Source organism: Pongo pygmaeus, chromosome 4 (genome assembly GCF_028885625.2).
Source record: "Pongo pygmaeus isolate AG05252 chromosome 4, NHGRI_mPonPyg2-v2.0_pri, whole genome shotgun sequence".
Classification (NCBI taxonomy): domain Eukaryota; kingdom Metazoa; phylum Chordata; class Mammalia; order Primates; family Hominidae; genus Pongo; species Pongo pygmaeus.
The window spans coordinates 118602133-118627755 of record NC_072377.2 but is presented as its reverse complement, the minus strand read 5'-3'; the positions used below and the strand labels follow the sequence as shown (position 1 = coordinate 118627755).

Below are 25623 nucleotides of genomic sequence, written 5' to 3'. Positions count from 1 at the left end.
GTAAGAATGAGAGAAATAAATCTTGGCTCAACCTTTCAGATGGTGGGAATTTTTAAATTCTGTATTTTTGTATCACATTAAATTCAAACCTAAGGATACTACTAAAAAGGTGGGATTTGAGGCTGCATGATTTTTAAATTGGCAAATAAGATAAAAAATCTGAAGGAAATTTTTAAAAAGAAAGCCATTTTACTATATATTTCTACATAACAAATTTTGGGGAAGTGATAGACTGGTTATATCCATTATAAATAAGAATTCAATCAAATGTAATTGAACAATTGTTTTTTCCTGCTTATATCATATGCCAACCCCTGGTGGAGATACAGTAATCAATGAAATGGTCCATGATGTCTAAGAACTCAAAATACAAGGGGAGAAAAATCTGTGTAAATCCACAATCACTATTCCATTTGAAAAGATTCCACCACTCTCAAGCAGTGTGATTTTGAGCAAGTCACTTAACCACTCTATACTTCACTTTTTTTTTTTTTTTTTTTTATACAGAGTCTCGCTCTGTCACCCCAGGCTGGAGCGCAGTGGCATGACCGCGGCTCATCGCAAGCTCTGTCTCCCAGGTTCATGCCATTCTTCTGCCTCAGCCTCCCAAGTAGCTGAGACTACAGGTGCCCGCCACTGTGCCCGGCTAATTTTTTAATATTTTTTTTTAATAGAGACTGGGTTTCACCATGTTAGCCAGGCTGGTCTCAATTTCCTGACCTCACGATCCGCCTGCCTCGGCCTCCCAAAGTGTTGGGATTACAGGCGTGAACCACCGCACCCGGCCTCAATACCTACTTTAAGAAACTGTTGTATAATTACAAGATAATCCAGGTATGGCTCTTAGCAAAAAAAAAGGCTGAACAATTATCCACTGTTGTGCATCATCATCATTATTTATCATACATTACATTAGTATTACTATTATTACAGGATACTAATACAGAAGAAGGACAACTACGTCAGCCTTTGGGGTCATGAAAAGCTTGCCAGAAGAGGGAGACCTGCGCTGAGCCCAAAGGCACCTGGGTGAAAGTGGTATACTCTAGGTAAAAGGCACAGAAAACAGAAAGAACGGCACAGTTTTGGCTCTAGCTCTCCAAACAAGTCAGCATGATTCCAATAATGTGTGTGTGTGTGTGTGTGTGTGCATGTGTGCACGCTGTCAATAAACAATGAGGCTGAAGGAATGGGAGAGGTAAGATCACAAAGAACATTATATGCCACAAGAAAGAATCTGGCTTTTCTTTCACAGTGCACAACACTATAGGTACTGATGATGCCTACGGTTGATGTCAGTTACGTAAATTAAGCATTTGTAAATTTCAAACATGCAACAGTACAACAAAAATTTAAGGTTTGGTAGCTGGGGACTAACTTCTGTGATGTTATGAAGAGAGAAAGGGAGAGAAAGAGAGCAAAAGGGAGGGAAGGAAGAAAGCAAGAGAAAAAAGAGGAAGACAGAAGGAAATGAAGGAAGTAAGTAAATACAGGCAAGAAAGAGAGAAATTGGTGGCCTGACAGTTTATTAACACTTCAGACTCACTAATTTTAACAGAAACAAAATAGAGCAACACATCTGCATACCTTTAATGTTAATAAGATAGAGCATTTCAACTCATCACATTCATCCCACATTTATTAAAATAAACTTTCTTAGACAGGGACAGATCTGTACATGCAGGAAAAAAATAATTAAGTTCCTTAATGATTATTTTTGAAACTGAATAACTTTTTTACTTAAGGACTCATAATTTATTTGCATAGAGAAGTGGCAGAAAGTGATGGCAAATGTGTGTCACGTAGGCTCCCACTCCCTTCCCTCTCCAGTCATGGCAGACTGGATGAATCAATCCAGTCCTTTCCAGTGCAGCCCTTCTGTGGCCTAAAGAATCACTCTCAGCACTGTGTATGCTCCAGCCAGCCACAACCAATTAATAGGGACTGGCATCTGAGAAAAAACCTACTGATCGTATGCAATTAGAAGAACGTACCTCATATTCTTATAAACATTACCAGAGATCTTTCCCTGGAGCACCATGCCACTTAATTTGGTCGAATATGTGTCTACTCTAGAGAAGTATGTCAAAGAAAATGCTCTCAGTCTTGAATTAGAAGGTTAAGATGGGAATCCCAGAGTGAAGCACACTTATGGCACAGACTCAGACAACATCGAGATTTTATTACAGTCATCAGCATTCTTTCCCATCCTCTACTTCACTTTCATGGGTAATTGAGTATTGGCTTCTATTCTATCACTGTAGCTCTTTCTGAACAACCCCTAGAGACAAAAAGAATAAATAATACATATTTCATGGAACAACTAATTATGGATAAAGATTGTTCTACAAGTCTTCTTAAATCAACTGTGGTGAATTGAAGGTAACATAATGTAAAATTCAGAGGAAACTATCTCCCTCAACTATATTAAAGTAAACCAAGTGTTTGAATATCATAAGTTTTTAAGAGGTATTTATTTTGTTTTATGATTACAACTGACAGAAAAAAGTGGTACAACTTTTCTCATACATTCCAGATAAAATCACACCTAACAGTAAAGGCCCTACTGCAAAAAGAAAAGAAAAGAACCTTTGAAGTCACAGATTTGAATTTGATTCTCAACTTTGCTACTCACTGGCTGAATAAGAACTACAATGTAGATGAAATGAGACAATGTGTATAATGTACCTAGCATAGTGCTTGTTCCCAGTAGGCACATGATACACATTAGTTATTGTGATACATATTAGTTATTTTAGCTTTCTAAAAAATAGCCATAAAGCATGAAGCAAACATGTCCTGACTTCTCTTATACTGCATCACAATTTTCCTCATTAGTCATGTTGGTGGCCTTTGTTCCTGTGCCACATGCATTTAAAAGCATTAAGTGGGCCAGGCATGGTGGCTCATGCCTGTAATCCCAGCACTTTGGGAGGCTGAGGTGGGCAGATCACTTGAGGTCAGGAGTTCAAGACCAGCCTGGCCAACATGGCAAAACCCTAACCCTATTAAAAATACAAAAATTAGCCAGTGTGGCTCTGCACGCCTGTAATCCCAGCTACTTGGGAAATAGAGGCAGGATAATCGCTTAAACCCAGGAGGCGGAGGTTGCAGTGGGCCGAGATCATACCACTGCACTCCAGCCTGGGTGACAGAGCAAGACTCCGTGTCAAAAAACAACAACAACAAAAAAAGAGCATTAAGTGGGGCTTAGTATGTCTTCTAGTATCTTCCCTTTGCCTCACCTTCCCCTCTAAGACCATATTCACACCCAGGCAATCAATCTTTTAGCATATTCCTTGAGGAGTATCACTTTCCTCTTGTTACCTTTACAGCCACATCTAATATTTGAGAGAATCAACAAATACTATATGAATGAGAGAGCAATAAGAAAGTACAGGGTCTACACACAGAGACTACACTGTCAGGAGGAAGGTCAAATTTGGAAACAGGGGACTTAAACCAAGGAAAACTTATGCAAACCCTTCAGATAACTGCACAAAACCCAGCTAAACAGTTTTTCCACTAAAGGTCACAGAATGGTTAAGTTATCGTAGCTTAATACCTGGGCAAACTAGAAAACACTTTTCTTAGCTCCTCATTTGCACCCCCCTCCCTTGAGTCTTTAGATTGATTGATTTTCAATTGACACATACTAACTAAGATACTAATTTGTTCTATTAACTTCATCTGCTATACTCAGGACAGTTCACACATCGATAAAAAGTTCACTGAAACAATTCTGTAAACTAGGCGTGATATTAAACACCAACAAACCAGACAGAAATTCTGAACATGAGCAGACAGGCCCAATCACTCGGATTTAACTGAAGCAAGCTGCTAATCCTCGGAGTGGCCAATTTCCAGGGTTGGGCATATGACTGGAGTTGTGAGAGCAGATGCCATCCACCCATTTGTTTCGTGGTAGAACGTTTATTTTGTGTCACAAATGGGAAAATGGAATAAAAGTCTCTTTTAAGACAAGAGAACTACTGACTCCTGAGAGGAGAAGTAGTATTGTCTTAGGTGGCTTTTCTCCATTAGCATTCTTTCTCTGTCTCCAACACCCACAGAAAGAGACCATCTATGTCTAGTGCTTCAAAGCAGAGTTACTTGCATCTCCTAATGTAATCACATGGCACACAGAACATAAATGCCAATATGAGAGTAAACACGAGACTAGAGAGTAACTATTTTCCCAAGAGAAGAAATAACCTCACAAAGATATATACACATCGAACAATTAGGACTCAAGTTCAGGCTGGGGAATATCCACTACAGACAAAAATTTACTTTACTTAGTAAACCTCTCCAATGGCTGTATATCACAGAAAGGAAAGAGGTGACACTGACGGGAGTTAGAGACGATGGATGCCAGGGATGGTCACTTTTAAGACTAACTGATAAAGCTGGAAATCCCATTTTAACAGTTCTTGAAGGCAAGCATTGCACTGCAGAATAGTAACGGTAAACAAAAAGAAGACATATGCCAGGTCTTCTATGTTGCTATCCTCTGTGCAACTATTTTCAAAGCCTATTTCTGATCCGTGATTAAAATATAGGAAACATATACAGGAGAGAACATTAACCTCATGGTTAATCCATTAACAGGATAACAATCTGTCATTTTCATGCAAGTACAATTGTCCAGATCCATGAATACTATCATATTATTCCAGGCTAAAAAAGAATCTGAACCATCAACAGACAGGTATCCAACTCCCATCCCTGCATCACCCAGCACTATCATGAGGACTGGCTCCTGTCCTGCCCCTCTCCTAGCTCAGTCCCACAGCAACACTGGATGGCAGCATACACTGGCATAGCTTATGTTGCTTATAAGCAAAAAGATGTGTAACTGTCCTTGAGAAGGTAAAGCATAGCCACAGAAAACCACTTGAGGAGGCTTAAATACCAGTAACAAACGCAAATGTTGCTCAGGAAAGGAAGAGAATAAAACGTCTGAAATAATGAGAAGGCTTCACAGAGGAGGTGATGTTAGAGATGAGCTGAAGAATCCGAGGGTATTTTGTAAAATCAAGAATTAGAAGAGGACAATCACAGTAGGACACGCTGTGATCCTCTTGCAGGGACACAAGGGGGCCCAAAGAAGAGTCTCTGTGTCTTATTATACCAGTGAGATATCTAAAGCTAATCTGTCACTTATTAGAGCTCTTAGATTCTCATGGCTCTCCTAAAATTACCACTGCATTGTAAGCATAGCACCACTGCATCTAGACACATTTGTTTTTGTATTTCTTTCAGCCAAGTCGTACAACCAAACTACAAAATCTGTCTCTTTCAATACAGCTATAAAAAATAGAAACAAATGCACTGCAATGATTTCAACCAATGATCTCTGACTGTACTGCCAGCCATTTCATTATCTATTTTAATAATTTAAAGTCAGACAACACCAACTAGTGTTAAAACCTAAATTTCTTTAGTGATACAGAACATTATGGCAGAAAAAGAGCAGAAAAATTTTATGCTAAGAAAAAGCACATTAATTAGACAATTATTAGTTTATTAGATTGCCATACCACCTCCTCTAAGATAGGTTATTTTATCCACATTCTTAATTAGCTTTTGGTGAACCAAGAAGAAGGAACAAGGAGGGCTGCCCCCACACCACAGATGAAAACACAGTGACTATTTAAATGGCCATGACACATAAGATGTGAGAACCCTGGATTTATCCACTTCAGGTCTGTTCACTAGGCTGCTTAGCCCTGAGAATGTCCAGCAGAATCAAACATGATGCCTGCCCCCAGGGAGCTGCTCTCTCAACTGAGAGACAGAGTCTGATAAGTGCTACTGTAATAATGGCCTGCATTAGTGGACACCAAAGGCCACATGTCATACCAGGCATTTCACTACTCTCTCCCACCCTTACTGCCCCCCAAACCGGTCACCCAATCCTAACAAAAACCTCATCATGCCTCATCCCCAGTTACATATGAGAAACTAAGGATCACAGAGGTCATGATTAATGATGAATACAATAATGAAAATACTAATGTTACAGTTTGTGTGGTTATTATGTGTCTAGCACTGGGCTAAGTATAGTAGAATTCTCACAGTAGCTCATGAGATGGACCTTATTACCCCCATTTCCCAGATGACAAACTGAAGCTCACACCTATTAACAGGTTGTGGGAAATCACTGATAAGAAGTTAGGAAAACCTGGGATTGAATCACGATCCCTTTCTCTTTGATGCTCTGTAGCTCTGTATTGAACTGCAGGAATCTACATTACAGACTGTCACCATGAAATGAGACAGAGAGCCAGGGCATTCTTTTAGAATTGTTGTGACAGCACCATGTTTGTGTTTGGGGCAGACATTCCTGCAACAGCAGAGATGGACGAGCAGAAAGAAGCAGGGGGAGGGAAGCAGGAGACTACATTAATCCACGTTAGAAGAAAACAGCAACAATTGACACAGAAATTCCCAAAAGGAGTTTTCCATGTTCCTTGGGATGAGTCCAGGCTGCATGTTGTTTATTTACAGTTTTACTGTATTGTGTACTAGAAAACACAGGTAATTTGTACTACAACCCATAATCTCATGGAAACTGTTTCTTAAGATGGTACTAAAATAAGTGAGTTAAAAAAATACTAAGTCTAAGCTAAAAATAAAATGATATAAATTAAAAAATAAATTATGTAAATGACATGTATAACACATTAATTTTCTATACTTATATATTTTTACACTTTACATATAATATAGATGGTATATATTATGTTATTCATTATAATGTCACAATATAATTATACTATATATTTATAAAATATTAATATGCTATATAATATATAAGCTATATAATATATGCTATAAATATATAATATGTTATATAATATTTATAAAATATTCAGTAAGTATATTCATAAAAGAGATTGTAGGAGGACCCAGGAAGAGTCAATAAGTTTGGAAATCAGAATGAAGGCACAAGAATGTCAGCAGAGAGCAAAGGTAATGCCAAGGACACTAAGGAGGGAACGGCCATAGTATCCTGAGGACTCTTGCAAGTGTGTGGGGAGATGGGCAGAAGAAAAGGGATGGCGAGGGTCCTCCCTGGGGCCCCAGGTGGACAGTGGTGCCCTTCTCTAAGACAGCAAATGTCAGCTACCACTAGGAGGTCTAAGAGGAATGAGAAGGCTGGGAGGTGCTGAGGGGCTTCCAAGGGGAGTTGCCAGTAGGCAGCTCAGAATGGAGAAGATTATTTGCATGAATTATAACTTTAATCACTAGAAACAGCAATAAGCAAATTAATAAATTATACATGCTGCCAGAACTTCAGACCAAAAGAAAATAACAAACACTCTTTACTGCTTCCCACCTTAATTTGTGGCTTTCTTACGGCAAAATACAGAGTTAGAGAACAGTCAGCTATAAAATACTTTCTTCACAACATAAAACAAATGAGTCTCACTTCATGATTGAGGCAAGCCACACCGACAGCGTCATAGAACATTATAAGCCACAATGAGATGCCTAGCTTTTCTGAGACTAAGTTATGCCCCACCAAGGGTCAAACACACTGCCCATACTGCCCCTCCCAAAAATGACTTCCAACCCCGAGGCACCAGAAGTTTCAACTACGGCCATTTCACTTGCATGTGATGACGTAAATCTAATTCAACACACAATTCCACATCAATCCCAGGGGTACAAACTCCTCCACAGAAGCCTGAGATAGGGGCCATAGCAGAAAGCCTTGCACCTACACCTACAAAAATCTGCACTTCCCAACTGGCATCTACCTGAATCTCTGCCCACCACACACTTTCCTTAGTAAAAATCAGAGCGAAGAATAAAATAGCTTTTGATGCAAAGACAGAACAAACACTTTCAGGCATGTTTCTTCTTGCCTTTGCTGACCATCCTCTTCTCTAACTCAGGGGTTGGCAAACTTTTTCTGTAAAGGACCAGAAAGCAAATATTTTTCATTTTGCCGGCCACATGGCCTCTGTTGCAACTACTCAACTCTGCCATCGTAGCACAAAAGCGGCAATATACAATACCTGAACAAGTGGGCATGGCTGTGTTCCAATAAAAGTTTTTTTTATATACAAACACGTAGGCCAGATTTGTTCAGGGGGCGGATTTGGCCCATGGGCTGCAGTCTGCCAATCCCTGTTCTAACTAAGCAAATATTTGCCTTCTCTGCCCCATGTCCCTCTTACCAGAACTTTCAGCTACCTTGACACATGGTGCATTATTGCCTTTCTCCCTTCCCACCTTGAGAGACTCCTAGATTCTAGGCTCTGCGTCCTTGTGAAGACTACAGCATTTACTTAATAATAATGACAGAAGAGTAGTAACAATGACAGAATAATAATAATAGAAGACTTACTGAGCATTTACGATGTGCCAGGTATCACGCTAGATTCTTCATAAACACTGTCTCACTGAATCCCAAAAACAATCTAATGAGATAGGTACAATGATCATTTCCATTTTACAGATGAAAAAATGAGCCTGGGAGGGGTAATACTGTCTTCTTATGGTCACACAGAGTAAAACTGAGTTCTAACTCAAATCTGTCTGGATCCAGAGCCAAAGTTCTTCACTGGCGTCTGGGCTGCTTTCCAGAGGAACAAATGTCTGTCTAGATAGAAGGCGTCCCTCGGGCGTCTTCCCTTACACTGTCCTCTTGGGGTCTACACTCTGTGCTGCCACCCACACCCTGCTGGACAGTGACAGGCCAAGCCAGGTGGCATCTATCACCTTCATTCAAGCAGCAGCTCTTCTGCTTTTCACAAGCTTTTAACGTCCAACATAAACACGAGTACAAGCAACGGATACCACCCAACATGACTGGAAAATGTTACGCTTACGCTTATTTTTCCACCCTCCAATCATAATGATGCACATAGGGGGATTAGAGAGCATCAGGGATCCTCAATATGTCCCTCAGGATCAGAGGCAGAGTGGGAATCCTGACGTGACTGGTATTCTCAAAACACAGCAGATGTTCCCAGGAATATTCCTAAATGAAAACAAGTCTGGGGAGGCCAAAAAAAGGGAGAGGTTATGTACACACAGCCAGTGGTGGACTCAGTGAGCACTGGGTAGGAAGAGCTGCTCCTCAAAAGGATCCATTAGGCAAATTTAAAATAAAGTCAACGAGATAATTTATTTTTATTTTATTTTTTAAGAGACAGGGGCTCACTCTGCTGCCCAGGCTGGAGGGTGGTAGTACAATCATAATTCACTGCAGCCTTGAACTCCTGGGCTCAAGTCATCTTCCCAAGTAGCTAGGACTACAGGCATGCACCACCACACCCAGCTAAGTGTTTCATTTATTTATTTTTGCACAGATGGGGTCTTGCTATGTTGCCCAGGCTGGTCTCCAATTCCTGGCTTCCTTCAAGCAATCCTCTCTCCTCAGCCTCCCAAAGCATTGAGATTACAGGTATAAGTCACCATGGCTGGCCAATGAGATGATTTTAAAACCTGTTCTCTTTATCTCCTCAGTAAGGAAAAGTACACTTGTAACACTTCATTGTAATTTCCCCCATTGTGTTTAAGAAAAAGATTAAAAATCATCAATAGCTTGGACCCCACTGAATGCACAGGTCATCATTCCCACAAAAGAGGAGAGAGGAAATGTGAGCAAATTGATGAAAATTTGCATTCAGCCTGGAAATGCAGCTACAGCATATGTCGCAAGGGCATCTGAGCCTATCGTTTCTCACCAACAGCCTCCCTATCCTATTGCTTTTCATTTGCTGAATTGTGTTCCCATATGGCATCATGTCATAATTGGAGTTTTGAAGGTGAGGCTTCTGCTCACCCTCCATCACACTGATCACCTTGCTGCAGCCATCTGTGTTCTTGCACACTAGTGCAGAGGAGACCTCTTGCTGCTGGGTAAATGCTGCAGAGCAGATGCAGGCCCACTGAGTGCTCCGTGTGGTCTCTGTATAGGAAGGATGTTCTGACATGGGCTTGACGGACTAAGTCCTAAACACATGTCCCCTTTCCTTCTGTGGCTACTTGTATAAGACACATTTGATGGATACATTATTCCTAAATAGCTGCCACTGAAGCAATCTGTACACATAGCATCAGACTGAGACAGTGAACATGACAGTGAGTGGGCTGGATCTTCATTCTCCAGTGTAAGAAACACCCAAAGGACACATTGGGAGATGAGAAGCAGAACGTGGTGAAAACTTAACAACTGAAAAATAGGTATAGTTGTCAAAAAGGTTAAAAGAAACTGTGTGAAATAGATATGCTAAAGGAAAAAAAATTTTATATATATATATATATACACGCTGTGAGTCTTTTTTTAAATGATATAAAAACTCCACAAGAGCCAGTGAATACAAAATCAAAAATAGTTTTAAAAAATAGTTTTCATCCCTGAATTGTGTTGTTGCTTTCTTTTTGCAAAATAATAATAATAAGCACATTGGAGATTTCTCTTTGTATCACCCATGCTTAAATTCTAGAAGCCTGCTCAAACTCATTTTCATTGTCACCTCTTTGATGCTGACAGACAAGAACAACTAGTAAATTCTTGACTAAAATACTACTGATGAAGTAAAATTCTAACTCAAAATATTTTTCAACAACAGTATTAAAATTTGCAACATTACCAAGAGGTTCAAGCAGTAAGCTAAAGGTTTTAAACCAATGACATGTATAACTAAATAAATATATCTTCAGGTATTCTCACCTCAAGAGACAAACTGACATGACTTTTTCCAAGTGAGAGATGATTTACCTTTATGAAAATTGACTTACAACAAGTTTCTAAAAGCTAAGACCTTTAAGTCTTAAAACTTCATAGCTAATTCCACATAAATAAAACAAAGTTTTCAGTCAATACCTTCGCTTGGGTACCTACCTGAAAGTATTAGATGTATCTTTGAAAAAGCATGAGATTACTATTACACATCCCACAGCCATCACTTTTATGTCACATTATATGCATACAACTTCAATACTCAGCCTCATTATTACGTTTTAATTTCTAAAACACTCTACTATCAATTTCTTAAATACTCCACTATCCAAAGCTAGGGCATAGTTTCCCTTAGCCACACAGTAAAAAATTAAACAGTTCATGAAATAGCACCCATGCAATTTTTAACCCTGTGACAGGAGACACTATTCTAAGAAAACTACTGTCCAAGGTGAAAAGCATGATAAGCATACTATAGTATTTTCTGCTTTCTCCTGAAAAATCAGTATGTCTTTGTCAAAACTAATATGCAAATATTGCATAGAATTTCCCCTGGAAAATGAAAGCTTCCTGACAGAAGACGACTAACTCAGTAACTAGACAATAAAGTCTCAGTGGTCAAATTACCTGGAAACAATCCCATCTTAAAACCAGATAATCACTACAGATAGCTACATAATCAGGCAAAAATGCCCAGAATATTAAAGAAAGCAAAGGACACATTATTGATGTAGAATATCAGTTGTTAGAATGGTCTACATAATTCATTCCAAGTTTACAATGTATAATCCCAATGTGTCCCATAAATTCGAAAAGCAAAGTCCAAAACTCACTCAACAATAACACCTTATTCTAAACAAAGGACGGACAGAATGCAGATTCAATTAATGATTATTTGAAATAAAACAGAAAAGATACGAGCTCCCTGATGAAAAAGCAAAACAATCACTGTACCCAGAATATTTCGAGATGTTACTTGTCATATTTACACACAGAAATTCTTCCCAGTTCTTTCAGACCACTGTACTTCAAGCACTGTGGTTGAGGGTAGCAAAGAAAACAAAACTCTCACCAGAAATATACCCAGTCCAGAAAAAGAAAAAAGCACCTTTTATTTAAATATCCTGTAGACCTACAAAGAATACAGACAGAAATACTGCCAACTACAGTCATTTACATATATGCCTTAGGGTGTTTACTACCTCTTATCCTTTCAGCAGGAGTTTAATACCAGAATTTTCCATCATCCAAATTATTCCCTTTGCTTACTTTTAGGAGTGCTTCACTTAACTCTTTTAAGTCACCAGGGTCCTAATTAGAGGTGAGGAGAGGCAGTCAGCTGTGATGCCTGAAGGAGTTAATGTAACATAGAAAGGGCCTTGATTCCAGGATGAAACCACACCCATGGTAAGTTTATGTGGAAAATGGCCATTTTGGTGCAAACTGTCAGCCTAGCATCATAGTACCTAAACAATCACTACAGATCCAAAACCTAACAGACAAAATTATTACTTCTCTCCTAAGATAGTCAAACCTTCTCACAGGAAGATTCAGAACTGAATCTGTTTAAAAAAACAAATGGCTGTCCTTAATAGACAACAAAAGCTTTCATTTAAAAATATGCATGTGCTTGCACACACACCCTAATTAAGTGTTAATAAACTAATAAAGACTGCTTGAATGGCCACTTTTTTTTTTTTCCTGCTCTCTCTCATAAGTTTCATAAGGAAAAAAAAAAATCACAGTTTTCTAAAGCCCAGAGAAGCTGGGCTCCAATTCCTCCCCTTCCACCCCAACAAACTCCAGAATAGTGAACACTAACCAAGAGCTGACATGTAAGTAGCCCTTACCACATGCCAGGCAGTGTTCTAAGTAATTATATATATATAATCTTCATAACAACCCCATGAGAGAGGTACTCTATATTCCCCATTTTACAGACAAGAAAATTGAAGTTGACAGAGATTAAGTAACCTGTCCAAGGTCACACAGCTGATTAGTGGCAGAGCTGGGAATGAATGCACAAAGCCACAAGACTATGTTGTAAAAACAGTCAACACAAAGGACAGTCCTATTGCTCTGCTCAGCAGGAAAGTTTAGAGAGAAAATTGTCAGAAATCTTGACTTTTAAAGCTTCCCATAATGAAAACAATTGGGAATATTTGTAGACAAAGTTATCTTCCAATATTGCTTTCCCACTGTTTCTATATAATTGCTTTTAACTATTCAAAAGGGATACCCTTTTAGAAGCCTTTTTAGCCAATATTTCGAAACCAAGATCACGGAGAATTAGGAAGGTAGAGGAGACCACAGGGAAGCAAATTGCCAGATTTACACGGCACGGTACTCAATGCTACCTGGCACACTGGACCCAGATACTGCAGAAATCGCCACATCAGTTCAATAAACCACATTTAATAAAGTGGTTTGAAAGCATTTAAAAAATAAAAGGACTGATAAAAACTTTTGGAAGAATAATTTTACAAGCTATCAGTTGTCTTAAATAATACCCTTTAATTCAGTAATTTCTCTCTTGGTAGTTTATCCCTAGGAAATCACCAGAGATGCTCACAAAAGTTAATGTGCAAGGGTATTTGTTATTAAAAATGTTTAAAATATGTTATTTCTAATTTTTAAGTGTCCAAAATAGGGAAAATAATTAAATTGATTATATCTACATAATGAAAGAAAACTTGCATCTACAATATTAAGAATGTTTAAACATGAGGAAAAACAATAAAAAGTTATATGAAGAGAATATAAAATTTCCTTATACAACAACATATCAAAGAGCATGTCCATATACTTTATATAAATACATGGTAACATACATAATAGTCATCACTGGGTAGTAAGATTAGGCTAATTTATATTACTTTTCATATTTTCCTATGTTTCACAAATTTTCTAACATGAATAGTTATTAATTTTATAATCTGAAGGGAAAAAATAAAATTTTTAAGAGTAAAGGGATTAGGTCATAGAGCTTATATTATATACTAAAATTACAAGCAAATCAGTCTTATTTCCTTCTTGGATATCACTAATAGACTGAAAGATCCTGACACTGCAGTATACACAGAAAATGTGGATTTTAATAAGGTTTTAATAAGTCCTCATAAAATTCTTGTACACAAACTAGAGAAATGTGAGGTGGCTAATTGAGTTCATAGAGTTCAAACATCATGGATGAGCAGATGGCTCAACAACAAAAAGGGCCTACTTCTAAACTCTGACCTTGGCTTGTCCAAAGGTTCACTTTTCAAACTCACAGCTAGCACAAAACTAGGAAAGAAAAGTCAGATGTGTCAACGACAGGTATCCAAATCGAGTAGGAACCACCAATATCGACCACGTTTCTGGAACAGAATCTAGCACCAATTTAAACGCTGGAGTCTTGCCAATTCCATAGATCATCCACACACAGGATTTTCCAAACCTAAACAAGTTTTTGTCAAATAAACATTAGCATTATGATTCAAACAATTCTGACAGGCTGATATGCTGGTCTGAAATCAAGATGCTATTTAAAAGGGTCAGTAAATGTAAAGCTGAGCATTTAGTTCAATAACAATTTCACGCGTCACTGGGCAAATTTCTGTGAAGCAATGACCGTTGTAGACTAATAAGAGTCAGCATAATATAGCATTTTTGATGAAGAGAGGTAACAGCCCCACTGGAAGATCCTATCTGAAAGTGCTGGGTATGTTTCTGACCTTCTCATTTGAAGAGGAAATTCAACATAACTGAGTAAAGTCCAGAAGGATGTGATCAGGGACATTCAATGTCTGAGAAGGAATATTCAAAGAAATTGGACTATTTAACTAGGAGGGCATTTAAATGGATCTAATGTTAAAATGTTTGCTCTGTGATCCTGTGAAAAGGGAAATCAACTTATTCTTTTATGCTAAAACTTACAGTCTGTTTCTGTCTCTACCACTCCACCGACATGGCTCATCAAGGTCAGCAGTGACCTTCAATTTTCCAAATCCAAAAAGCACTTCTCTACCCCATATTAACAGACCTTGGTAGCATTCAATATAGAGTGCTATGCCCTCCTTAAAACACTCCTATCTCTTAGACTCCTTCACCTCAGGGACAATTCATTCTTGTCTCTTTTTTCTAGTTCTTACTTTACTCAACCTCTAGATGTCAGAGAATGATCAACTCTCAACCTTCTCATTTTTCTATTCTCTCTCAGTGATTTCATCAATTCCTGTGGGTTTAAATAGTCTCTGTGCTGATAACTCCCAAATTTAAATATCCGGTACAGACTTCCTCTGCACTCCAGACTCTCATATACAATCAGCATAATTTCAAATATATTATGCTAAAAGAAATTCCTGATCCTACACCCTGCTCCTCAATTTGAGTCTTCCCTTCTCAGCACAACACACTCAGTTGCTCCAACCAGAACCCCATCAATCATCTTTGTATTGGCCCTTGCCCTTACCTGCCCCATTCTATCCACTGGTAAGTCTGTTCTACCTCCAATCAGCCCACTTCTCCTCATCTCTATGGCTGCTACAAGCAAGAATGCTATTAAGCCAGGTGAGCATCATCTCTCTCTATGAAACAGCTTGCCAACAACTTCCTAATGGTATCCAGACCAATTCTCACAGCATCAAAACAAGGCCTGCTTAAACATTAAGCTGGATCATGAGCCTCGCCTGCTTTAAACTCTTAACTGACTTCCCCACTGCATGTCGGGGGAAAAAAAAAATCCATAAATCCTTACAATGGCCTCAAGTCCTTGAAAATCAGGCCCCTTTATCCCCTCCCACTCTGTTTGGTACCATTCTGCTCCTGCTTGGGCTATGCTATGCTATGCTGGTTTGCTCTCATTTGCTTAAACACAGTAAATTCCTGGTCATAAGGCCTTCACACAGGTAGTTCCCAGACTCTGGCAATACTGGCTACTTCTTTCCCTTTATGTCTCAGTTTAAATGTCACTTTCTCAGAAAGTCCTCCCTTGATGGTCCTGTCTGATGTATGCAACCCTTACCTCCCAACTTTCTATCTCAGCCCTTTGTCTCTCCTCTAGGGAATTTATCACAACTTCCAAAAATTTTGTTTATTATTAATTTTTTGTCTTTCTTTAACCCCTCCTCCTTGGAATATCAGCTCCAAGAGGAAAGGGCCCCTCCTGTCTTATTCCTCATTGCAATTGCAGACCTCAGAAACTTTTAAAATGCTGAATATGGAATAAATAAAATGAGACTTCACCTGAACATAAAATCTTACTAATAATAAGAGCTAAGAATGAAACGGCCTTGTACGTGTATGAACTGCCAATCTTGGGAAAAGAGTTTAAGCAGGAACTGAGTGACTCACTTTTATTAACAATAACATAAAGGACATTCTCATGCTGGGTGGGATACTGGGCCCAATAATTAAGATCCCTCCATGTGTTTTCTAGTTTTATAAATAGAATTCTTAAGGAGTTTCAGGTTGAAAATGTACTCCCAAAGTAGCAAATATTATATTATTTCTTAATGAGTAGAAATTCTCTCTAAAACAACCCCACAAAAACACTTCCTATCCTAACCGAATATAACTTCTCTGAAGTTAAATCAATGCAGGCTGCCTTGGTGCTCCCTGCCAAATGTGGTTTGGGATGATGACAGCCCACAGTGCCCTTATCTCTGAACTATACAAAACATGGCCCAGAAACAGGTTGGATACTCTAGAAAACCCATTTGTGGTAAACCTAAAGTTCCACTCTTCATTCATTTGTGATGTTGCTCTGTAAACACCCCAGGATCGCTTTATTTAGCATTACACCCATTAATAATGCAGAGATCTTTACACAGGCAGGCGGAGAAAATTAGTCCTGAGTGATTTCGTTACTACAGTGTATACACAAAGTCAAAGGGACTGAGCATCTCATTACTTCTGATATAGAGGATGCTGGCAATATAGACATCAGTCACTGAGCTGAACGCCACTCAACAAAGGAATTCAGGCAACTTTTCTACCTCACTATCTTTTGGAGTCTTACCTTCAACCTGTTGCTATAATTTTTATCCACCTCATAGGTACATGAAACTACCATAGCAGAAAACTTAAGACCAATCCAAGATAATTTCTTCTACTTCTTTAGCTTCCTTCATCTTCAACAACCTCCTCCAAATTTTTTTTAACTGAGATAATAAAACTTTGGCAAACATTTGCTTCTGATAACTCCATTTGCTGGCAGATTAGATAACGCACTGTTAGATATTACAAAATAGATGCAAAGAAGCCTGAGGCCTTGAGCTTTGTCCTTAAACAATTTGTCACCAAAAAATGTGTTGTAAGAAAATGGTAAACTTTTTAGATTTCTTTAATAAATCTTTTTATAGCATCCAGTGTTGACAATGCTGTGGAGGAATAACATGTGGGAAAGCAGAGACATAAACTCTGACGGCCTTTCTAGAGGACTAGTGGGCAATACCTTTCCATTTAAAATGCAAACTCCCTGTGATTCAGTGGTCTCACTGCTGAAAATTTACCGTATGTATATACTCTAAATAGATTAAAATAAATATATAAGGATGTTCATTTTAATATTACTTGTAACAGCAAAAACTTAGAAGACTCCAATTTGCCTATCAGCTCTCAGATCAGGGCTGGTGAAGTAAACCACAGTACATCCATAGAATAGGATCTTATGTACCTGCTAAAAAAAATGAAACAGGTCCCTACTGCTGCTGAGGATAAACCTCCAAGATATACTACAGAATATAAGCAAGGCATGGGTGTATTCCTAAATATTCCGTACTGAAGTTCTGAAGGTATATATATAAAACTTAAAAGTGGTTACCTCTGAGAAACATGACTGAGAGAATGTGACTTTCACTTTTTATTCTAAAGTCTGCTGTATTGTTTTTATTATGTGTATTGGTTATTTTATTAATAAAAATAGTAAACTATATGCAGTATTTTCCGCATGGTCTGCAAACACCTGTTTGCTCTCTGTAGAAGTAGAAAAGGGAACATTCTTTCTTTCTTCTTCAGACTTGAGCCTTCACATAGCAAACCACAGAGCCTACTAGTAGACAGGGACCACCCCTCCCCAACTAGTCCAGGTGAGGCCCCCACCCTCACTCACTCTTTCCTCTTTTCTGTGGCCTTGGTGCACGAATGAAGAGAAATTTTCATTACTGTTCTTCCGATTATAGAGCTATAGAGTCCATCTCTGAAAAGCTAACTCTAAAGATGATGAAAAGAGTTATTCCATCATAAAAGATGACAAATAAACAGTGCTTTTCCTAATGCTATTTATTATATAATTACAGTTGTCCCTTGGTAACCACGGGGGATTAGTTCCAGGAATCCCACAGACACCAAAATCCATGTATACTTAAGTCTTTCAGCACTTTGCAACCCACATAAATGAAAAGTCAACCCTCTGTATGAGGGTTTTACAGCCAGTGAATACTGTATTTTTGCTGATGCAGAACCCATGGATATGGAGGGCCCACTATATTTACTGAAAAAAAAAATCTGTGTATAAGTAGATCCACACAGTTCACCCATGTTGTTCAAAAGTCAGCTGTACATTATAGAAACAAACAAATGAAAATGTTTTCCAATTCGAAGTATATCATCTGCCATTCTTCCAAGACCCAAGAGAACCAGAAAGATCAGGCACTAGTCCAAGCGGTTTTCTGTCCCTGCTTAGAATCTTATGTTTGCCTACCTCAAAGTACTAAACAACTCTTTCATCTAAAATTACCTGTATAAGAAAAATAATAGTATACTAAAGCTGAAAAGATGAAGTGGAAGCTACACTGAAAATTTCAGATGCTGAAGATCTTAAAGGATAGTTGAACTTCGTTTTGTACTTTATCCATCAGAGATGCATCTCCAACCCCACTGTGGGGTGGGTTAAGAAAAAAAAAGTCACTGAAAAGCATGCTTCTGTTTTACCTATAATTTGACCTTGAGACTTGAGGTAGGGAGGCTACTTACTTAGTATCAAGGGACCTTTCCAAATTGTATAAAAATAATCCCTATTATGTTTTCTTTTGTCATAAGGCCACGATACATAGGCATTTATTAAAATTTATTTATGTGTTCATTTATTTTTTAGCTTTACTGATAGATATAGAAAACAAGTTCAATATCACCTGAAAAAGTCTAACATCTCCTTAGCTAAAAATTACTCCCACTAAATCTGATGTTTTATAACTATTACGACCAAAATGTGATTTCATTTTTGGTAGTGAGGTATAAAAGTAATTAGTAAAATGAACAAAATTGTTGCCTGGTGCACTGAGCTGTCTGTGGTACTGAAAAATGACACCAAAGCTGAAATTTACTGAGCTGGTATCTTACAAAGCCTCCCCATCATACTGTTTTAATGCAAGCACTTCCGTCCATGACTCACCTGAACCATCTTATTTTGCCAGAGTGTGTATAAACATTTTATAAAAGGTCACACGGATTTGCTTTCCAAGGTTCTCCATGAAAATGTCAGGGCCTCCTCTTGCTTCATTAAGCAGTTCCAGAGGACACAGAGCCAGAAAGTCAGCTATAACACTTACTTTTCCTGAATGCAGTGAGAAATCATATCATGCACCAGAAATCTGCACTAGCGAGCTTTTACTATCTGATTATCATACTGACATGCTAAAAAGAAAAAGCAAAACTGTCCTTTTAGATTATATGCTACATCCAAGGACACGCTATGAATGGCAGCATAACCTTGCATTTAGTTTCTTAACTCAAAGCTAATTGATATATTTGGAATTATTTAGCGTGAGCCGAGAAGTGCTCATTAGCTTAAAACTTTTTATGAAAAAACATATACACCCACAGCAGTGACATCAATAAGTAAAAAAGGAGGGGGGGTGCAATTCATCATTTTCCACGCATATACATAAGCCTGAGCAGTTGGTTTCATTGCGTTTCAGAGTAAGGTATTTGACAGCCCTGCTGACGCTCTTCTCTGGACAAATTAGACCATCTTTACCTTTTCCTGGTTCTTGACTTCCAGTTAAGGGTCTGCACATTTATTTGGCCCTTCTCCATTTTATTTTGTTTTATTTTTAATAAAAGCATCTCAGATAAGAATTTGGAGTTTCAGCTTAAAGGAGAAATCCCTCTAGATAACACACCGAGTAAAAAAGCTACATCCAAATTAATTAAATGATATGACCCAAGCATCTATTTTGAAATTATCTTAAGTATAGTGGGTTTAACAGAAACCACATATCATATAAAATAAACCGAATTTTAAAACATATAACATTCTATAACGTTTATGTTGCCCAACAGTAAGGAAGTTCACTGTGCATATTTGCTGTGGAGGGTCATTCCATGTCATTTTTCTCACCCATGCAATACATACCCTAATCAAAATATATGTGCATATGCATAACTGAAATGGTCCTCAAAATTAGCCAATGAGTGGAATGCTTTCAAGCATTAATCTATAAAAATATGATTTTTTATTAACTTCTGAAAATTTTAAGCGTTCTAATATGATATCAATTTTTTTAAATAAACAGTTAACATTTGGTAGCTCTTAGACTCCTATGAATTACTTCAAAAAATCTCCCAAAAATTCTTAAAGAGTCAATGTTTTCAAGACACTTTGTTTTTGATGTTAATACCAGCAAGTGTCCTCCCCCATGAATGTTTCTTTAGCCGTGTGATTTTCACAAAAAACAGGCAATAACACAAAGCTGATATTTAATAAAACCCAGCAAGGTCTCTCATTTCAGAATCATTAAGCAAAACGACTCCGTCCTCCAAACAAAACATTTTTCAAGTTAACCTGATTTTTAAAAACATGTAAGAACATTTTGGATGATCTTTTAAGTTTAACTGAATTTATATACCAAACTTTTGGATTCAGAGGGAAACTGCAGAAAAAGAAATATCCACATTTCACAGTTTTTGGCATGTAGCAGCAGCTCGCAGAGGAAGCGTTATGGCCTGGAAGCTAGGACAGGGCTGGTTTTCACTGTGCACTGTCTAGCTGTGTGGCCCAGCAAGCTACCTCTTCTGATTTCAGATTCCTTATCTGTAAACTGAGTCAAAGGACCATTAAACCTATTTTGTTCCTTCCAGCTCTAATTGTCTACTCTTCAAGTCAAAATGAAAAGATAGATTTCTAATGTTTAAGTTATATTTTAGTATCACTTTAAAATGTTCAAAATAATCTCAAAAGCCCAACCATCACTAGTATTGAATTAAAGACGAATCTATGTAAACTGTTAAAACTTTAAAAAATTCAAATGTGTGTTCATCTCATTTTGTCAGCGCAGTTTTGTAATTTATTTCTGAGTAGTCTCACTCTTTCTAATTATCATTCTCCAACCTCATCCCTTCAAAAACACATTTTTCAAAGTTTTACAAATATAAAGGCAAGGTGAAGTAATTTCTCCCTCTGCACTTGGAGTAATGTGCATCACTATTTTGTCTGGGCAATCATTAAAAACGATTTCTTCCATATTTACTTTGTGTTTGCTAATTACTAATTTAAAATTAATTTAATTTAAATTAATACTAAATTACTTCAACAGCAAATCCTATATAAGATTTTAAATTGAAAGGCAGCTTAAATCTGAGGCGGTCTAAAGGAAGACGGCCTAAATTAAGGGTCTCAAAGTACCACCAAATGTCTAACAATTGCTCAAAAAAGAAAAAAAAAATCAGAAAATACATAGTGCAAATTCTCATGCACCAGTACCACAGGCCTGAACCACCGCACCTCCCACACAGTGCAAATTCTAAGCTGAAAAAAGTCCCAATCTAATTTTCGAAAACTCTATACTTATTTTAATTTAAAAGCCTTAATATTCCTGTGTAGGCTAACAACTGACAAGATGACCCGTAAAGTTTTATAGAGCATTCTGATATGGATACTAACAGTCAAATATAGAGCTCCTGGCTGCATTTAAACAAAATAAATATTTTCAAATAAAAAAAAAAACTCACAAAGACAGTGGCCTTAACTCTTAAATTACATTTTAAAAAATACTTAATGACTGGATACACAAAATTTGCATTCTAAACTTACAACAGTTTTTTTTAATGGTGGGGGATTTAGGAAGGGGTTAGATCTTTTCCCATATCTCATTTATATAAATTAGCCAGCAACTCATCACCCAATTTTCTTCTCTATGCTAAATTACAGAAGATTATATAGATAGATACAATCTCCCATAATGACGCACCCACTAGGAAGATGTGTCTCAAACAAGAACACAAGTTCATTCCAGATTAAAACTAGAGCATAACTGGCCTTAAGGAACAAAATGTGACTGATCTGGAGAAAAGGATCCACCTATTGAAGAGAAATAAAAATCTTAAGGGTCCAACAAATACATCTCAGAAAATGCTGCATGTTTATATGCTACCCTGCCTTGTGTTGTTTTCCACTTCCTGAAAGAACAGGTCAGGTGCTGACGGTAACAACACAGCATGTGTCTTCTGTAACCTCAAGCAAGGACATGACGGCTTGGAAAAAGCCTCTGCTGCCTTGCGTTTCTCTAGGCTGACTGTAGGGCTTTGGGTCATTCATAAACAGCAGGACCTAAGTTACCTGTATTTCCCTGGCGTGGTACACGATGATCAGACCGAGCAGGATGATCGTGGAGAGGCTGATAAGGCATTTCAGAGCTAAGGAATACAGCGACGCCTGCAACACAGTCAGACAGAAGCACTTTTAAGAAAGAAGCACTTTTAACCGCCTTCCAGGTCCCCAGAGTCAGTCAGTCCCCCACAGGTGGACCTGAACCCACAGAAGGAAGATAAGGGGAGATGGGTGCACCTGTCTTGGCTCTGTGATCTGTCAGATCACTCGGCCTCAAAACCAAAAGAGACGAGAGTAGACCTGGAAAGACTGGGAAGACGCGTGGCTGGGCTGCTGGGTCCACGCCATAGAGAACCGAAGCGCCGCTCCTCCAGGCTAGCAAAACCAGAGGAACTTACTCCTGAGTTCAAGAGAGCAGGTTGAAAGGGCCCTTCTAAACATAATTCACGAGGGGATGAATTACAGATGGTTTTCCCATTGACTCCCAGAACCACTTACTTAAGGTGCCCGAATGCGCTGAGTACTCTTAACTGCCTCGAGAACTTTGGCTGCACGCGGAAAGGGTTCATCTCCGAGTTGCTTAGCTGACTACGGATGCGCGTCCTAGACGCGCCCGCTGTCCTGGCGGGCTCCCTTGATCGTCCCGGACAGACTAGGGACCCGCAGGCAAAGGGTCCCCGCCAGTGCCCATCCCAACCACCCAGTGCCCGACTCCGGTAGCGTGGGCTGGGGTTCAAGCCTGTACCTTGTCGTAGGCGCCCCACGACAGCTCGGTCTCGATGACCATGACCACGATGCCGAACATGCCGAAAATGAGCGCGTAGTCGCTGAGCCGCTTGCGCTTTTCGAACAGGGCGCGCCGGTGGCCCAGCTTGTAGCCGATGTTCTGGTTTTTCTTTTTGCTGGACTTGGTGCCACTGCTGCTGCCGTGCCCGCTCCCGCCACCGCCGCCGCCGCCGCCTCCAGTGCTGCCTCCGCCGCCGGTTCCATAGAGCGCCAGGTTGTTGGAGTTGTTGTGCTCGGGCTTAGACACCACGATCTCGGGGGCTGAGGACGAAGCAGCAGCGGCGGCGGCGGCAGCGGCTGCAGACGGGGAGGACGCGCCGCCACCTCCTCCGACAGACGCGGGGGGCTGCAGGGGCTGCGCCTCTGAGTCCATCTCGTGCAGGTTCCGGCGGGACGCGCTCAAGTTGCTGAGCGGCCGCATGACGCCCCCGTTGTACCTGCAGCTGCTCATGGCTATTTCGGTGAAGGGGTTGCTCTCGCGGCGCGCCTGGGGCTGGTGGTGCTGGTGGTGCGCCGGGTGCGGGTGGTGGTGGTGGTGCGAGAGCGGGGGCCCGGAGCCCAGGCTACCGAGGCTGCCCGTGGGGCTGGCGGCGGGCTGCAGGCTGTGGCACTGGTGGTACTGGGAGGCGGACGCGGACTGCTGCGCGTACTGCTGCCGGAGCGCACTGGCATGGCTGGACGGCGTCAGCTCGCTCACATTGAGCTGGCTGCCCCGGCGCGACGAGCAGCAGCAGCAGCAGCACGACGAGCCCGACAGCGGCGAGGAGGTGCGGGTCCGGAAGGCGCCGCCGGGCGAGGAGGTGCGGAGCAGCAGGGACAGGTTATCCCCCGCCCCCGCCGCCGGGGCACCGGAGGAGGCGCAGCTGTTGCACCGGAGGCATGGGCTGCTGCCGCCGCTGGCCGGCTGCTGGTGCGCGAGGTGCGGGTGGTGGTGAGGGTGCGGGAGGGGCGCGAAGGGCGGGCACGGCTTGTCCTGGCTCTGTTGCTGCTGCTGGCAATGCAGGTGTGAGGAGCGCGGCGGCGGCGGCGGCTGCTCTGGGAAGAAGCCGCGCTGGAACTGCAATGGGGTTTCCATGTCAGGGCTGTTAAAGCTGCAGGGAGACCAAGCGGTGGTGCACCCTGCGCAATGCGTTATGGTCGGGAGCGGGGACTCCTGCTGCTGGTGCGAGGAAGGGCCCATGCCGGCTCCGGTAGAATCCAGGCGGCGAGTCCGATTGGTTGGGCGCACCAAAACAATGGGCATGACATCACCTGCGGGGACCGAGACCGAGTTTGCGGCGCGCGCGGCTTAGGGAAGCGTGTGTGGCAGAGAAAGATGGGGAGGGGAATCTGCAGGACAAAACCTACGGGGGTGCAGTCCAGAGCCAGGGCGCTCCAGGGCAGGGATTCCGCCTGCTGACTGCGTGGAGATGGAGAGCCCCCAAGCAGTGCAGCTGGGCTGCAGGGGGAGGAGAAAAAAGAAAGGCGCCGCTCCCTCCCGTGCAGCTACCCCCCTGACTAGTGCCGGACGCGCTGCCCGGATCACCTGCGCCAGCCACTGCAGCACGTCGGGCCACCTTGGCCAGGGGGCAGGCGCAGGGACGGTGTGGAACCCCGACCACTTCTCCGCCTGCACGCCTCGCAGGGCTGCAAAACAGCAGCCCCCTCGTCCCACGCCCGCTTCTCCCAGATCATCCCGCCGAGAGTGGGCTGCCGGCTGCCCGCCAAGTAACTGCGGGGGCACTGGCTTTGGGGAGAAAAAGTTTGGCGACCGGCTACGCCAGTGCAGCAGCATGTGGGGAGAATCCCGGGACCTGAGCCCTGCCTTGGCCGCTGCGGGATCATAGCCGACCCCGCGACCGGATCTTTCCCCGCCGGCCGGCTCTGGAGTCTGGACTGGGTGCGCGGCGCTCTAGCCCAAGTGCGCTGCGGCGCGGGTAGGGTTAACCGCCTCGGCACCCCGGCCGGGGGAGGGTGGGGGCGGGGCCGGAGGAGGGGATTCCCGCAGTCTGCCGGCAGAGCCGGCCGGGCTTCCCGGGTCCCCCCTGGCGGGGGCAGAGGGCTTTCCCCGCTACCGCCAGCTCACATTTGCGCCTTCTCCGGAACATGAGGGGCTGGCGCCCCCGGCCGCCGGGTCCTGGGCTCTGGCGCTCAGGCCCTCCGGCCCTCCGGCAGCCCGAATCCGGAGGTCCGAGGGCTTCCTTGGCGGTGGAGAGGCAGGCGGCTCTCTCAAAGGTGTGGGGGCTGCTCAGCCACCGCCGGCCTCCAGCCGCTTTTCTGCTTCGCTTCCTCCTCCTCACCTGCAGCGCAGACACAAAGCAAAGACCGGTCACAAATACGCAAACATCGAGCATCTTTGCCAAGTCCTAACTGCAGCGGCGGGTGGGAAAGGGGCCTGGAGCGGCCTGATTCACCCCGGTAGTCGCAGCCTGGCAGGGAAATTATTAAGAATGATAGCTTGGGCTGAATAGTCGCTGCCCACGGACAGTGCTGGAGTTTTGTTGGAGTTCGGTATCATTATTTATTTACTCTCTAATAAACTAACAAAAATTGCATTTGGTGTCTCACAAATTCCCTGTGCTGTGTTCTTCTAAGAGATGTACCAACACAATGCACTAGTTGA

At 41.3% G+C, this 25623-nt stretch overlaps 1 protein-coding gene across 1 annotated transcript in view; it reads right to left on the bottom strand.

The window, feature by feature from the left end:
• Positions 1-25302, bottom strand: part of KCNN2 (potassium calcium-activated channel subfamily N member 2) — a 138942-nt gene extending 113640 nt beyond the window's left edge. The window contains exons 1-3 of the mRNA XM_054489162.1: positions 25087-25302; positions 22981-24272; positions 22245-22340 (exon numbers count right to left, since the gene is read on the bottom strand). Coding sequence (XP_054345137.1) covers positions 22245-22340; positions 22981-24272; positions 25087-25108 — 1410 coding nt within the window. The 5' untranslated portion in view covers positions 25109-25302. The remainder of the gene's footprint in view (positions 1-22244; positions 22341-22980; positions 24273-25086) is intronic.
• Positions 25303-25623: the final 321 nt, after the last annotated feature.